The sequence below is a fragment of the Pleurodeles waltl genome, chromosome 12 (assembly GCF_031143425.1).
Source record: "Pleurodeles waltl isolate 20211129_DDA chromosome 12, aPleWal1.hap1.20221129, whole genome shotgun sequence".
Taxonomy (NCBI): domain Eukaryota; kingdom Metazoa; phylum Chordata; class Amphibia; order Caudata; family Salamandridae; genus Pleurodeles; species Pleurodeles waltl.
In genome coordinates this window covers 90209545-90227115 of record NC_090451.1, presented here as the reverse complement: position 1 = coordinate 90227115, position 17571 = coordinate 90209545, and the positions used below count along the sequence as shown (strand labels likewise).

General features: G+C 41.7%; 1 protein-coding gene across 2 annotated transcripts in view; it reads left to right on the top strand.

Moving 5' to 3' along the window:
• SPPL2B (signal peptide peptidase like 2B) overlaps positions 1 to 16631 on the top strand; it is a 149008-nt gene extending 132377 nt beyond the window's left edge. The window contains exons 12-15 of one of the 2 annotated variants that reach the window (XM_069216302.1): positions 3025 to 3124; positions 4748 to 4825; positions 7358 to 7586; positions 14056 to 16631. In XM_069216302.1, coding sequence (XP_069072403.1) covers positions 3025 to 3124; positions 4748 to 4825; positions 7358 to 7539 — 360 coding nt within the window. In that variant the 3' untranslated portion in view covers positions 7540 to 7586; positions 14056 to 16631. The remainder of the gene's footprint in view (positions 1 to 3024; positions 3125 to 4747; positions 4826 to 7357; positions 7587 to 14055) is intronic. The other variant, XM_069216301.1, reaches the window with a different exon arrangement.
• The last annotated feature ends 940 nt before the right edge of the window (positions 16632 to 17571 follow it).

Below are 17571 nucleotides of genomic sequence, written 5' to 3'. Positions count from 1 at the left end.
CTGTTTACATACTTTGATGGTACGATTGGCATGGGCAGATAAACAAACCCAGGTGGGATTGAAAACTAATCGTACCATATGACATGGGGGCGACCCAACACACCATGACCTGGAGGCATACTATGGGGCTGCGCAATCACAGTTTGCCCATTACTGGGTGCATGGCCTGCAGGACCTACCACACGTGTGGCTGGAACTTGGGGCGACAACCGCAAGCACGCTGCCCTGGTTCTTTTTTGGGTGCCCGACTAGATGATCTGGAGTATTAGATTCCCTGAATGCGACTTTCTGTTCATGGCATTGACTCCTTGAGAGGCAGACAGGTTCACTGTTGTATTCGCCCGATTCTTTTCGATTGGTGCACATGGTCCCTATTGTCTCAAGAGCAGGATGCTTCGAAAGTGTTGAAGGACCTGGGTATCAACACAATGGGGGACCTCTTTTGTAATGGCAAGATGTGTGACTGGGAGGCATTACATGACCGCGGAACTTGTATTACCCAATTAGTGTGATTTGTTGGGAGATGAAACACTGGAAGCACTAACTGTCCCAGCATTGACTTCACTTTTACAGATATCCACAACCCATCATATAATATCCAGGTTGTATGCATATGTACAAGAAACATGTAGGCCGTGAGTGACAACGGCCCAACTGGCCTGGCAGGGCATCCTGGGTATAGCCATAGATGGCAAACAGTGGACATACTGTTGCTCTGTGTTGATAACAATGTCCCTAAATAGCGGATCTAGGCTAGTAAACTTCAAATAAGCAAGTCCAGTATATTACACGCCAGCTAGATTGTACAGGTATGGGCTTCGGGACAATGCCACGTGCCCCAGATGCCTGGAGACAGTTGCAGGGTTTCGGCATGTGGCTTAGACCTGCTTAGGAATATGCAGCTTTTAGCAGCCCGTGTTCAGGGAGGTGAGTAATATTGTAGGAGAACAACTGGAATCAGAGCCCCTATCGGCATTACCTTGGTACGACAAGGGGTTGCCTAGTGCTGGTAGACAACTGACAGCCACAGGGCTATTACTAGCAAAGCGCAGAGTGGCAATACGTTGGGCCAAGGGTCCAATGCCGACTATACAGGATTGGCTACAGGATTTTGCATACTGTAATGGAGGGTAGATCCAATGCATAAAAGGAGTAGGTGGCAAAGGATGTTCCCTCGACCCTGCCCAGAGGGTGCGAGCATGGAGGGTAGATCCATTGCATAAAAGGAGTAGGTGGCAAAGGATGTTCCCTTGACCCTGCCCAGAGGGTGCGAGCATGGAGGGGGTAGATCCATTGCATAAAGGAGTAGGTGGCAAAGTATGTTCCCACGATCCTGCCCAGAGGGTGTGAGCATGGAGGGTAGATCCGATGCATAGAAGGAGTAGGTGGCAAAGGATGTTCCCTCGACCCTGCCCAGAGGGTGCGAGCATGGAGGGTAGAATCATTGCATAAAGGAGTAGGTGGCAAAGGATGTTCCTGTGACCCTGCCCAGAGGGTGCGAGCATGGAGGGTAGATCCGATGCATAAAAGGAGTAGGTGGCAAAGGATGTTTCCCTAGACCCTGCCCAGAGGGTTTGAGCATGGAGGGTAGATCCATTGCATAAAGGAGTAGGTGGCAAAGGATGTTCTCTTGACCCTGCTCAGAGGGTGCGAGCATGGACGGTAGAATCATTGCATAAAGGAGTAGGTGGCAAAGGATGTTCCCTCGACCCTCCCCAGAGGGTTCGACCGTGGAGGGTAGATGCATGGAGGGTAGATCCGATGCATAAAAGGAATAGGTGGCAAAGGATGTTCCCTAGACCCTGCCCAGAGGGTGTGAGCATGGAGGTACATAGTACTATTTGGCGTAAGAACATTGTTCCTTGCATTGTATGAGATATTGTGAAATGTAACCCTGCTCAAGCTCACATGTGGGTCTTCGGTCTTGGATGGATGGGAACCCGGCCTCTTGTGAGCATTTTTTTCATGAACAGTCAAACTGCATGCTGTAAAGAGATCGGAACTCTGCACTTGCTCTCAGGCAAACGGCAGCTCTGTCACAACAGACCAGCTTCCCTTCAACCCCCAGGACAATGCAGTCTCAAGCTGTACCTTATTTCTTCACGTTAACCTTCAGGGGATAGTCACCATGATTCAGGTTGGAGCTACCCTTCATTTAGCCTGGTAGCAGTGTTTCTTGGCAAAGGTGAAAAAAGTGCAAACTACTTGTTCTTGAGGGTCAGAGGAGATCCTAAGTTTTATCACTGGCAAAAGGTCGTCTGGCTTTCCCTCTTCCCTTGGGAGGAGGAGAATGTCTTTAAGAACAGATGTAGAAGTTAAGTGGTGTATTGATCCTCCCAACTCCTACATCTGTAATAGCAGTAGATGGCTTCCTAGTAAAGTTCCCTTTGACTGGTGATGGGGGAGGCTTGGCTGAATGTATATTACTGCTAAGCCCAATACCTACTAAAACTTGAACCAGGTCTCTATAGTGATTATGGGTTATATGGTGTTTTCAGGACATTTTTCTGTTATAGCGAAAATATTCTCGCCCCATATCACATGTGTCCACTATATCTGCTGCTTCATGTATGAAGGGTGGCAGGGTCCAGAATGCTTCAGTGTTTGCCTTGTGGATTTAAACCTCTGTTAGATTTCTCTGCATCTTGGTGAAACCATGCTCTCGCACACCATTAGTCCACTAGGCTCAAAGCATTTATCGTTTTTTATTATTATTAGAATTTGACATCCTTTTTGTGTGTAATGGTACCACTTGTGGTTACATCACTGTGGCTGGCTTACAAAGTATCTGCTCTTACAGTCATGTTTCATTGATAGATTTATGTGCCCTGGAACCCTGTTAGCATTTGGCTATAATTTGGTGGCAACCATGACTTTAGAGGCTAGTGAAGAAGGGTGGTGTGTACCAAATAATTTCCAGTATGATTAGCAAACGTTCTCTTGAATTGCTCCTTCATTTTTTTCCCTAAATGCCTTGTTCTGCCTTAAGTATTTTGTTAATATATCGGTGTTTCCTCCTTGCAGCTTCCCATGGTCTTAAAAGTACCCAGACTTAACTTCTCACCCTTGGCATTGTGTGACAGACCATTCTCTCTCCTTGGTTTTGGAGACGTCCTGGTTCCAGGTAATGTTAATAATGGGCAGCAGGAAGTTGGCATAACAATTGTGCCTCTAATGATGTCGAATGATGTCAGTCCATAGTGTTTGTATTTTTATTTCACAACTTGTTTATAATACAGTGCACAATTTGCAGTGAGACAGACCAGAGCAGGAAAGGCTCCTGGTCAGGTTGTAAACATTGGTGTACATGTAATCTCTTATTCCACATGGACAAGAAGTAAATGTCTGACTCTAAAATCATAACTTTGTGCATGCATGTTATCAGCGACAGTCTGGTTAGCCTATGTAATTTTATTTCTCTGATAAGAAACGGCTTCAGAACAAAACTTCCTAAGAGTTTGGGTCTGTGACTCTACTTCCACTTGTCCTTTTATCTCACGGCAATGAATGAAAGAGTCTTCCTGACCCTAATAATAGCATGGTGGGAAACTAGGGGTTTGCTGCTGGAAAATCCTTTCTCTGGATCCTTTAGGCAATGATCTTTGATTTAGGCAGACCTTCCCAGATCCAGTGAGGAAGTTAACATTGTCTTCTTTCACAAAGCGCTCTGTTGACCAATGATCCCTTATGGGCATAGCTGCTTGTGGTTTCATGTAAATTAGTAAATTAACTTAAGAACGAATTCTTCAACACCTAGTACTTGAGAGCTTCTGTCAGATATTACTCAGACCAGAAATCACACTTTTAAAGGGCTCAATGGATGTGTTCCATGGTCATGCCTTTTTTTACTTTGTTTATTTAATCAATACAGTTCTTTGCTCTGAGTTTGCAGACTACACTTCATGGTTCTGCAATGTAAAACATTTTTAATGCAAATGAAACAGACCAGTAAGGGCACAGTATATGTTATTTAGAAAAAAAGGCAATTAAAAGAACAGATGCAAATGAGCAAGTTATGAAAAAAACAAGACTTAAGTTGCAGATGTCAAAAACATAGTTCCAGATAGGAATCATAAATATATATTTTTCCTCAGCTTCAGCCTCTGAAATAACACGGTGTGAGATATCGGTTCCAAGCGCAACGTTATATTTTGTCATGTACTGAATGAAGGATTCCCCATAAATGTATAAAGTGTTTGCTTTAAAATAGGTCCATATTGTGTAACATCCAACGAATGTAAGTTGCACAATATTTGGTTGAGTTCACTCATTCTTGCGTTACGTTACATGCCTTGTACTGACCGTACTCTGCACTGTAATTGTTCAGCATGACGTATTGCGAAAACAGATGCTTAGACGTTCTTCTTGTCATAGGACACGTCAATTTATTCACCTGTATTTTACCACTCAGCAGGGGTGGATACTACAGTGACTCTATGCTGCAAGCGAAGTTGGTGCATTTTAGTGTACCTGCTTAAGCTGCAGCGATCTCTGCTGCGTGCATAATCCCCTCCCCCCAACAAACCTTTACTTGTGTAATGTCTGATGTATAGAATGCAATAAACACGTATGCTTCTGAACAATAGCAAGCCCGGATTTCCATCGAAAGAAATTCGTTATTGACTTGCAGACTCAAATTCGTTTTTGTTCTTGTTTTTTTTTGTTTTTTGCAAGTATGATCATGTTTGTATTGCCATGGATGAATTGTAGACGTATGTAATATGTTTCTATTTCTTTCTATTGGTAGGATTATTGGTCGCCTACTGCCACAGATTTGATATTCAGATGCAGTCTTCAAGGATATATTTTGTAGCCTGCACAATAGGTTTGTGTTATGGGAACATACATAACTACATCAGATAATATTAAAGTTCCTATGTAGTATTAACTTGATTTTTAATTTCTGAAAATTTGACATTAAAGTCCAAAGAGGAAGCTGATAACAACTGTAAGAAGGATTTAAAAATAAAATGCCAGTGTGGTTTAAAAAAAATCAGCTAGGACACACCCCAACGTCTGTCTGCCTGATTTTTTATTTTAGTTTTGTTTATTTTGGCCAGTTAGTGTTTTAGTATATTGTGATTCAAGATAACATTGAAGTATCATTGATGTCACATTTGTTTAAAAAGAAAGGAACTTGACCACTCAGAACGTTGTTTCTTGGGCTATTAAACTCCTTGGATCATTTGGGTTATCTGCTGTGATTGCTATTAGACTCTGGCTTTGAAAATGTTTATAGAAACCAAAGGCTCAGAATGTTCTACATATTGGCTTGTTGTGTAAATGTAACTAGACACTATGAGGGTCATTTTGACCCTGGCGGGCAGAAGACCGCGAATGCCATTCTGGCTTTCCCGCTGGGCCGGCGGGCGACCGCCAAAAGAGCACCCGCCGGCCCAGCGGGAAAGGCCCTGCAACAAGGAAGCCGGCTCCGAATGGAGCCGGCGGAGTTGCAGGGGTGCGACGGGTGCAGTTGCACCCGTCACGATTTTCACTGTCTGCTAAGCAGACAGTGAAAATCTTTATGGGGCCCTGTTAGGGGGCCCCTGCACTGCCCATGCCAGTGGCATGGACAGTGCAGGGGCCCCACGACACCCATTCCCGCCATGCTGTTTCTGGCTGGAAGGGGGTAGGAATCCCCAAGGTGGCGCTGCAAGCAGCGCCGCCATGGAGGATTCCCCCAGCCGGGGGAAATCCGGCGGAAAACCGCCGGACCCGGCTGGGCGACCGCGGCTTCACAGCCGCGGTCAGAATTCAAAATGAAGCACCGCCAGCCTGTTGGCGGTGCTTCAGCCGGCTTCCACCCTGGCGGTCATAGACCGCCAGGGTCAGAATGAGGCCCTATGTGTGTATTTTATATATACTGTGCTGGAGTGTGCAATATTGTCGCTTTTGTCTAAGGATGTGAAACTTCAGAACCGCTGACGATTTTCAAAATGTTATTGTAAGTACTTCTGTAGTTTTCACTTTTCTGTGTAAACTGCTTCCTATGTATTTTCGGCCCTAGTGGGTTGCATCTCTAGTCCTGTGCCTGTGATGTCATAAAGACCAGTTACAAAATGAGGGTCATTTTCCTGATCTGCAGTTTTCCGTGCACATTCACATTTGGAACTCAACAAGAGATTAGTTCAGTGTCCCCAAAATTATATAATCTAGGATAGTCGACGTGGGCCGTCAACTTTTCTAATCCTAATACATGCTTATCGTGCAAGCTTGTATTGTCATAAGAAACTGATAACTTATCCATTCCAGTATCTACTGCTAAAAGCTTAGTGGTGAAGCACTAACCTGCTTCTAGATTATCAGTTCCACACAGTAATCTACAAATGTACCTACACAGAATGCTGAGGGAAATCATTCCATTTCTAAACACAGACCGAAAATAATGGACTATCCCTGAGTTGATAGGATCCTGATTAGGCTACACTAAAACTTTATATTGTGGAGTACCAGTCTGCTCACTCTGCCTGCTGCTTGACTCCCAGTTGCTTCCAATCTGCTGCCCATTCTCTGTTGCTTCCCTGTCCCGGTCACTCCAAATTTCAGACATCCTCCTCCCTGCTCCCCCTGCAGCTCCTCGTTGCTTCCCTCCCTCCCGCTTCTCGTTGCTTCCCTCCCTCCCACTTCTCGTTGCTTCCACCCTTCGGCTTCCTGTTGCCTCCCCCTTTGCTTCCCTCCACTCCTTGCTTCTAGTTGCTTCCAAACTATTACCCTCTTCCCATTGCTTTAACTTGTCCCCGTTGATCCCACCCTGTCCATTAGCTCCCCGTTGCTCCCACCCTGTCCATTAGCTCCCCGTTGCTCCCACCCTAGCTCCCCATTGCTCCCCGTTGCTCCCACCCTGTCCATTAGCTCCCCCCACCCTAGCTCCCCCGTCGCTCCCACCCTGTCCATTAGCTCCCCCGTCGCTCCCACCCTGTCCATTGGCTCCCCGTCACTCCCACCCTGTCCATTGGCTCACTGTCGCTTCCACCCTCCTGTCTGCTCCTTATTGCTTTTCTTCCTACCCTCCAGCCTGCTTCCCATTGCTTCCCTGCTCCGGCCCACTTCTATTTTCTATCCCTGCTCCTACCTTCTCCCAGTTTCTTCCACATTGCCCGCCTGCTCCCCATTGCATCTCTCATCCTGCCCCCTCCCCTTACAGTCCTCTGCTCCCACCCTCTGACCGTTGGTTTCCCGTCATGGCTACTCCAAGTCGATGGTTGCTTTATTTTTTATTGTAAATGTTGAAGAATATTATAAGACTGATTTTCCTGTATCTCATACATTAATTATTTTATATTTTTAACACATTATATTTTTGTCTACTGCTATCTGGATTGATAAAGAACAATGGCCTTTTTCTTGTCTTATGCAGCCTACGGAATTGGACTCCTCGTGACTTTTGTGGCCTTGGCGTTGATGCAAAGGGGGCAGCCGGCTCTACTGTACCTGGTGCCCTGCACTCTGATCACCAGCTTTGCTGTGGCATTATGTCGCAAGGAGTTCACCATGTTTTGGACGGGCAGCGGTTTTGTGGTGAATACCAGTTTGATATGAGTGTCTACAAGAAATACTAATATTTTAAACTCTTACTAAAAATTAAAGTTGAGTAAAGCATTGTAGTATTATAATCCTATTCCACAGATAACCTCTTTCATGTTCTTGTTTTTGTTTCATTTGTTGTGTATTGTTTTTCCCCTGTCGGTCATTCTTCTCTAACTGAATTGTGGTTTACATGGACTGCTTAAAATCTCTAAATGTGACTGTGATCGAGTTTATAAATGGGTGACGGCTGAAAATTTTTACTTTTTCCTGCAATGTCCAGTATAAAATTGGAGGAGACTTGCAAGAAGACTTTTGAGATCAAAAGCGCACGTTCATTATACGCCTTAAACTCTATTTGAGATGTGTTGGAAAATTTAATTTACAAGCAACATTTTTTGGAGAGGATGGAAATTAGCACCACTTTCAAAGAGTTGGCTTGTCATTTCATAATGTGTTCAGTACTCCTTGTTTATTTGAACAACTGACTTTTATAACCATGAAGGAACCTGGAATGTAAATACTTTCTATAAAAGTACCACTTTCTTTCCTTGCATGATGTTAAGCGTCTCTAACGTAAAATTAAACCTATCCGAAATAGCGCTTTAAATTTTAAAATTTAGGGGTATAGTATTCAAGAGATTAGACCACGTTGGGGATATTTGTGCTGCTTTATGATAGCACATTACTGTGAGTTAGTTGACGATTTTTTTAGGATTAGGATTAGTGTTCCACATGGCCAGCGACTAGACTAAACTGGCACTTCTAGCTTCTTTGGTCTTGGATTGTACATCAAACCGGTTATGCCATCTAGTCCTTCACAAAGTATCCAGGAGCATTAACATCAGTAGTGAGAAGTAGCATCGGCAGACGATTTAGTATTAATCAAATGAAAACCAAAATTTAGTTGTAATTAAGAAAGAGCCTCATATTTAAATCTTTCATATTTCCTTATTTCCTGAAGTAAAATTTTGTATGTTCTTGAGCAAAATGTATTAATGAGGGAGTCTAAGTCTGGGGAAGTGGCAGGCGGGTTAACAAGCTTCTAAACTTTCTCTAAATTGGAAAATGGTGTTTTACAAGTGACATCTTAATTAAATCTTGTGCAGTCCATTTTTGCAAGCTGTTCTATCAATTTAAACTCCAGACGAACACAGATGTACCGCAGTTGGAAGTTTGCACGCCTGGCAGAGGTGACGATGTAGAATATATGATCTGACATTAAGGCAGCCTGTGAAGATTCGGTATATGCAGGGGTGACTGCTGAAAAGAGATTCTGGTGAAATGTCCTCCAATAGTCCAGTGTGACCGCGGACAGGTAGCAAACGTAGCACCATTTCTTCCAAGGTTATTTAAGTCATCTGACCCCAAGGAATAATCTCAGAATACAAGATTGAACAGAGACATTGGGAGAATAAAAATATTGGAAAAAATGTCTTCCCACTCTATATAAAAAGGAGATATATTTGAAACTGCTCCATTTTAAATATGGAAGATTATTATATATATTAGTCCTGAAGAAGGTGGTACATACACAAGAATTCCACTAAAACATGTCAACAACAAAAAAACTTGTGCTCGCAATCTCTAGGCACGGGGTGTCTCTACATATTATCTGTTGTGATTCACAGATATCTAGTGAAATGTCAGAATAGATGTGTGTTTTAATGACATGTTTGTGTCTTAGTATATCTTCCTTGTTTTTAATACATATTTCTCTCGTAAATGTGATTTAAGTCATATATATATATATATATATATATTTTTTTTTTTCTTCTAAATTCTCTGTGGTACTTTGTTCTTGCCTAAGTACAATTTTGAGATATGAATGTATGAGATATTGTGTGGAATGCTACAATTAGTTGGAAGACTGATATTAAGGGAAGCTTTTCTGACTTGGTCCATTAGTATAATACCACTGACAAGCGGCCGGTGTGCTAATGCTTACGTGCCTGCCACCATTCTTTTCTCACCAGGTGTGCTGAGAGCCTTTATAATAACCATTCCTCCTGCCACTAAAAGATTTCATCTTACAGTTTAAAGACCAACAACTCGAGTAAGCGGAGTTTACCCGCTTCGCCCAGTCTTGAGTCTGGCACTTAGAAGAACGAATATTCTTAGCTTAGCTGGTATTTCAGAAACCTGTGCAGAGTGTTGGCAAAGTATTACTCTTGTGATGGCAAGCAGCCTATCTTCCTCTCTGTGCTGCTTTTAACAAGGTTTGAGGCCTTGACACTTTGAGATGGACTTTACAAGAAGCAGAGTCGGTATTCATTTGAAGAGGGCAGACTTGACTAGAATAGCACAGTGGGCGAAAAGCACTGTGTTGGGTTGCCACCCAGAGAGATTACCCGTGGTTTAGACTATCTGCAAGCATTTCTCGCATCACCTTTTGTGTGTTTGATGCCCAGCTGAATCCATTCCGTTAGACAACTATGTTAGTTCGACTTTTTAACTTTAATTGGGATTTCTTCTAAAAATCAATAAACTCCATGTGATTGAAACCATTTTGGGAACTTAATCTTTTGGACTGTTATATTCCTTTCAGATTAATGACCTCTTGAATGGTATCTAGAGGCATCAATATGTCGAAGGCCTCATTACAGCTTTTTATCGACATAACTTCTTAAAAACTTAACTTGGTTGTGGCCCCCCCTCCCCATTGTTATGGTTATGAGAAAAATGCCCTTGCAGTATGTCTCTGGTTAGTTTTAAAACTCACACTTTGCATCTTCGTATACATATTAAAACTGAAAATAATCTGTTAATAAATGAGTTCCTGAAAACGTGAAAGACCACGTTTTATGAATATGGATCCAGACTTGACTTTATGCTCTGGCTGCCTGAACAGCATGTTTGAGGGCCTTATTTGTCATGTGCAGTCCTTCCTCTGCACAGAAGCTAACACCATCTTATACCTCACTCCGTATTGTTACCACCTTGATAGATTATGTGATAGCCAGTGTTTGTTATGAATAGCTCATAGATGGTACCTCACATTAATAATGTTGCTAAGTCTGCAAACTTTCACCTGCAGAACCTGAAAAGCTCCTCATCCCCGTCAAACATCTGCAAACTGCAGTATAGTTGGAAGGATCCACTTCAGAAATGCCAACCTGGCAGTAGCACCACCAATGTCCATAGTTCCACTCAAACTGTTCTAAACTCCGTGGTGGGACTAGTTAATACTGCGGGTAGATAGGACCACATTGCCATCATACTTAATAAACTTCACTGGCTACTGATGTCAGCCAGAATCGCATTAAAAATCTGCGCCTCGTGCCTAAACAGTGCAGTCTCATGAATACTCTTCTTATCTAGCATACCTACTCACCATCTTCGGTGGTTCGGAGAGCCTTAGTGGTTAGCCAACCCTGCTTCTAGAGCTTCCTGAATACAAAATGGCCACTGCACAGAAACAGCCATTCTCGGGAGCGATACAAGCAGCCTGCAGCAGGTTACCTTCCAAACTCAGAACACTGACCCCGTGTTATAATGAGGAAGCATAAAAAGATCCGGTAGAATCAACTCCAGTTAAAGAAAAAAAACATCGCTTCTGCATAAGGGGCCCAGATAGCAGCTAAAAACTGTACCTGAATTGCACATCAAAACAACATTATATTCTGAGACAGAATGCACATCCACCTAGTGAGCTGGTGGGAAGGTGTGACATCAGCAGAAAGGGCAAAAGTTAGTTACATAGGAATATGTAAATGTCACACCTACCCAATCTTCTGCAAGCAGCTCAAAGTTCAATTTGGCAAACAATTCTAACCTAAGTCCTACATTTAACTTTATGAACTTACTCTGTATCAGTGAACCAAGACTAATTCTCTATTTCTCATAACTTTTTTTTCCTCTTCACTTTTTAATGGATTCCTAAGTCACTTTAGACATAGTTATAATATAAATCCCCTTTATACCGTTTTGTTACAAGCACACTATAGCCTAAAGTGTTGTTCAAGTTGCCAACAATTTCTAAAATCCATCATGGCGCACCTCTACGGCTTTGTTGTGAAGTTGGATGTCCTCATCTTTAGACAGATCTTAAAACTGGAAGGAAATCTAAGGGTGGCAAAGATGTTCCCCTTGACAGGTGTTTGTGCTTCTTCACCATATCTTTTGTATATCCTTTTGTCATGGCCAGATCTTTGAGTAGCATATTGGGCAAATAATACATTAATTATTATGGAGGAAACATACCAAAGTATACACAAAGGTGATGGTTGAAGTGCCTGAATTAATCTCAGCCATTTTTAATCACTCTGGCCACATCCGAGTGCATCATCATCATACAGCTCACCAGGCAGTTTGGGATGGGCTGTTCTCATTGGAGCAGGGTCAAGACTGATTTGCATATGGCTGAATCCAAACTGAGATGGCATGGTGTACCAAATATCAATGGACTGGGATGTGGCACAAGTAATTACCAGTGGCTGAGATTAAATTAGGCATTCCATCCATCATGTTTATGTATACAATTTGATTAAACATAGTTATGGGCCACATTATTTTCCCAGAAGCAGCTTGTGGGCCCGTCTGCATATTTTGTACCAATTCTAATGTGGTTAGTAACTCACATTACCAGAATTAGGTCTGAAAAAGTGTCACGGATCTGGTATGTTTCACCCTGAGATTAATCCTCTGGCTGAATTTTGGAGGAACATGCACAATTACTGAGTTAATTAGAACAGGATTTACAGATTTTTACCATCAATAATTGCTCATTTCTAATGGGACTATCGGGGTCCCCTCGAAATTCCAGTTAACTATGCACCTCAAAACCTAGTTACCGATACCCTAACTGTCGTTAATTCTGGAGGGAAAGACATAACAGGGAAAATCCAGGGTGCTCCGAAAGCGGCCATTTGCAGTTTGAAACCTGGTTTACAGAGTGATCAAAGGACTTGCCAATAAATCAGTCATATGTTAGGATACATAAATTATTAGTTATACCTAAGTTTGTTTACATTGTGCCTTTTAACCCAAACCTAAAAGTGCCTTACTAACTTAAAGGACTTCAGTTTATGGCCTTGATGATTCTGAGGTTATCTGAATTACTGGGTTATAGCAATTGTGATCTTCAGGCTTGCATGTCACATTGCTTGGTTGTTTTCTCACTGCTCCATTCTTCTGTTCATAAGATAGTCATCTGCCTGAACTGGTCTCATGTCTGGAATGATCTAGAATGAAGAGAGAAGCTTTTTTAGATAGATTTCTCCCAACCACAATCATTTTTGAATGAGGACGCTTGTTCAGAACAGCTGCAAAATATCTTTTCTCTGTACGTAAGTACATTTACTTCATTAGACTCCGCAGGATTTATTGTCTGATAATCTCTTTACTCTGGCATAATTTTTGTGAATTACATCATTGTCTCCTGGTTCAGCATTTTTAAAGACCAGTCATTCAAACTCATCTGAATTTGTTCCACCTCAGGAAAGTAATACTTATAGCCTCCTTCTGTTTCTGGGCGGGTTAACTGACTACAAAAGATAAGAGTTGCCGGAGGATTGAAGTGTTTTGTGCACTTGTTATAAAAGGTCCCTTTCAGACCTTCTCAAGTGGGTTTCCTTTTCTTCTCCCATCTCTCTACATCACAGTGACTGATAGGGCAAAATGGTTAATCAGGTTCCATGCTTGCTGCTGCTGTCAGTGTCTGACCTGTGCATCCAAATTTCAGATTCCCTTTGAGATACTTACATTTGATGCTATTAAATTAGCTAAGGAGATCACGTATTTGTATTGCTGTGAAGTAATACCTACTGTAGCAAGGTTAGGCAGCAATCAGAACTACTGTTTTTATACAGCCGTGCAAAAAATAAGGCAAATGCTCAAAAGCAATACATTAGAGAAACCGGAACAAAATATAATGTAATGCCCCACATGATGGAAAGAATCCAGTGCTTATTCAAAATAGACTTTCATAATAAAAACTCTGCATTTCATAACTGCTATACAGACTGTTCTTTTTTCCAATCTTGAAGTTTTCCAAAGGACTGGTAGATGCTACTAAATTTGAGGCTACATCTGGATGTAGAAACATTGAATGAATGTCAAATAGCAGGCCAGCTCACCTTTCTAACAGTATGCTATTGAGGCAGAGTTCAACTTGTGGACCCTGATAAACCAGCGCCACTTTTTTTTACAGACATGCATCTTATTGTGAGGTAGTCCCCTTAAAGTTCCCTAATTTACTGTATATTCCCTTCTCATTTATAATTGCTGGATGTTTCATTGGTGGTGTACTTTGAGAAGAGCAGTTGTCTTAGTTAGAAAGCCTGACTGTATATCCTACTTGTTCGGCCTTACGCCTACTGCCTTGTAAATGTATTCATCCTAAACTGTTAAATATGATCTGTAGCAAGGTAATAAAATAATTCAAAGGAAAGCACCTTACATTGTGTTTTTTATGTCTCAAGCTTCATCTTCCCACCAGTCCTCATTGCAGCTTTCTCATGTTCAGTGTAATATGTTCTTAGTCTAATTTGCAGTCAGCTAAACATAGTTTACCAACTTCTTGTTTTGCAGAAGGAGCTGCCTCCATCCCCTTTAGTCATGGCTCCTGTTGGCTGCCTCGAGCCCCTTAAAGATTCTGGTGGACATTCTTCTCAACTTGAGGGAGAAGACCAGCTGACCAATCCTAGGCTACACGTAGAAGAACTGACAGACTCCTCCCCATGCCCAGAGGACCAGGCTGGTTCTGTTGAGGAGGATGGCAGGCGGCATTCGGAAGAACCAGCAAAGCCAGATGTTGAAGAACATGAAAATGAAGCTATTTCAGAAAAGATCTAGAGCAAAGGAGAGGGGAAATAAACCTTCTACGCCATACAGTGATGCATTTCACTAGGAATTTTGATGATAAATGCTGGGAAATATTCAATCTCTGAAGCATAGGTTAAAGGAAGTGTTTATTGGTCATGATCTTCTTCATGAGATATGGTGCTTTTTTTTTATTATTCAAAAAAGGTTCCTATGTACGAACTTCAGTGATAAAATTGTAGCCAATTACTTATTTTTCTATTCCGTTATACCAGGCTAGTAGAATCACAGCTTTTCTCACTGAATGTATTTTCTGCACTTTTAGCTGTTGTGTTTTTTTTGTTTGTTTGTTTTTTTTTTGTGCTTTTTTTTTCAGCATAGGATAACTATCCGGCAAAAACGTAAAGATTGATTTGACTGACTGGAAGGGTTTAAAGGATAATAATAGGGGTGGGGATTGTGGAAAGTTGTTATTTAGCACTTTCCCTTCATAGCACTTTACTTTTGTTTCAGTAGTATTATTTTTTTAAGGTGGTATAAAAAAGGACTTGTACTCGCAAAATTGCCTCTGGCCTCCAATACAGAGAAATGTTGAAAGTTGCATCTGTGGTTAAATATGATACCTCTGAATTACAGGGACAAGTGGATGGTCTTTGGCTGTTCAGTAATGTAGTAGCGTTGGGTTAGTTTCAGAAATAGTCACTCACTACATCTTATTATCTTCTCCGCTAGCTTCACATTAACATAGCGTTTGCATCCACCAATCTTCTTTAAAGGCATGCTTTTCCATGTATGCTCCTTAGCAAGAGTAACATTCAATTTCCACGGCATATCTTGCCCAGGTGAATTTTCATCTTCCACAATGTGATATTTCAATTTTATCCTGGAATATATTTCCTCTGGCTTGTCTTCTTAAAGCTGTGAATGTCTCTTTATTCATTTTGCTCAAAGTTTCAGCCCAGCACTTTACTCTCCTCGCAGGTTTCTGCTCTCCTTTTCTTCATTTCATTTTCTTATGCAACTTCTGTCTTCTGCTTTCCTCTTATTGCTTTATCTGTACTGCTGTACCTATTCTTTTTTTAACCAATTTTCATCATGTTCTGCCCTTGTTTTCTTTTCTTTGTTCTCCATATTTCTCTTTTTTTTGCATGTGTTGTCTACAGCGGTTTGCATTTTTAATTCCTTTTCATGCTCTGTTTTAAATGCTTTGTTCCTATTTTATTATTTTTAAATCTGTTTTTCTATACCATCCACTTTTCTTCCATGGCATGTGTAGTTTCTTTGCTGTGCTTTTGTTTTCTATCCTTTGTAGGTCACCCTTGCCTTTCACACCCTCTCTTTTCACACCTCCCCTTTGATTCCTGACTGATTTTTAATCCTTCACACATTCTGCTCTTTGCTCATTCCTCTCAGTTTTGTAGTTATCCATTTCCAAAAGTCAGTTAATTTTCATTCATTTCTGCTACTTCAGTATTAACCTCTGCAAGACATTGCTCAGATGGATCACCTCTAGGAATGCCCAGAGTGCTAGAAACACAAAAGTATGCCATAACACGCTGCATGTGTGCATGTCCAGAGCCTTCTCTCCTGATGGCTGCAAGTCACTACTTATCCTCTCCTAAGTCTACTTTTACACCTCTTAGCAGTGAGCCAGACTCCACCCACCTGAAAAAAAAAAAACTCTTAAAATTTAAAAATGATTGTCTTGCAAGGTTCTCGTTCTGGTGATCTTGCCATGCTAGTTGGCAAAGTGTGATGTGTACCAACATCTGGGGGTGCCACACAAGACCCTTGAAGATTAAAATCCCTGGATCATTTATCTCAGTTAACAATGCAACTACTGCGAAAAAGACCATTGTTTTGTAAGAGCAGAGCCGTCGCATTTTGCGCAAGTATGATCCTTGTTTACTATTGCCTTTAATGTTGCTGATGCCCTTCTATGGCTTTATTCCAAAAGAAGCCACAAGCGGTAGACACGTGGTACACACATTTCAAGCATGACCATCTTCTACAGCCTTTTCTTGAATCCATATGAAAAGAAAGTGTTTCATCTGGTGTATGGAACACGCAGTTGTATTTGTTTTTTCAAGCAATTCACAGAGTGAATAAACTTTAGAACCTGGAGATGGGAGAATAAGATCTGCAAAGATGAGAATCTGTAGGGAGGATTTTATGTTCACTGCAGTGTTGATCCTTTTTTTAATTTTTTTTTATTTATTACATTTTTTTACTTGAATGTAAGACTTGAAATCCGGTCATGTGCCTCCCAACACTGTCCTTCAAGGTGGAGGTCAGTGATCCATCATGTTTGTTCAATTTGCATTAAAAATACTTTTTCAAATGTTTTATAGTCTGTTTTTTTCTCTGGAATATTTTACTACCCTTTCTGTTTGCAGCCAAATCCTCCTCTCCATCTCAGCCAGTTATCCACTCTTGATACAGAGAACCAGCTCATATTAACTTCATTGTACAACTTAAGAATAGGAATGCGCCTAACGTGGGGTCATTGGTTGGACAGAAATCTGCATTTCAAATCCAGATATTTGGCAGGTTGATACTGTGCATCCATCATGATGTGTACACACTCTTAAGGCAATGTATCTTCTTCAGTTCCCTTTTCTCGTTTATTAGGGTGAATTGAACACTGCTTTTTTATTAATCACTTCTTCAGTTTTCTGTTTTTACTCTTCACTCTTTTTTTATTTTAGGTCGTGTATCCCTCAACACTCCTATATTAGGCCCTCCTTAATCTTCCAAAAGCAGTTTTCAACAATTAACCTGAAAACCTACTACAGTTCTGTACTAGAGGTCAGCTACCAATGTCATATCTGAAAGAGACTTCTAGTTGCAGATTCCTTACCTTTGAATTTCCCCAGGCGTCAGACTGGATCCGTAGAATTTTTTTTTAAGCAGTACACCTGCGCGCTGTTACGTGGCGTGGGTCGACTCAGCGGGCATTGTTGGCATCATGGTCTCCGTGATGACATCACGGTGGTATATAGGCGCCACCCCGGTGCGCTGACATAAGTTCTTTTCTTTCCACGCCAGCCTACACGCAGATCCGGAGAAGAGCTACCCCAGTCATTTTTTGACTAACTGCGACATTTTGTCAGATTAGGTTTTGACAAGTTTTGGTTTGCGTTGAGGGATGTTCCTTAGGACCGGATTTAAGCCCTGCAACTCCTGTCACTGCATGATGTCGGTGACGGATCCTCATCTCGTGTGCCTCTGGTGTTTGGAGCGTGACCACGACCCGCAGTGGTGTTCCAAGTGTTGGGCCATGTC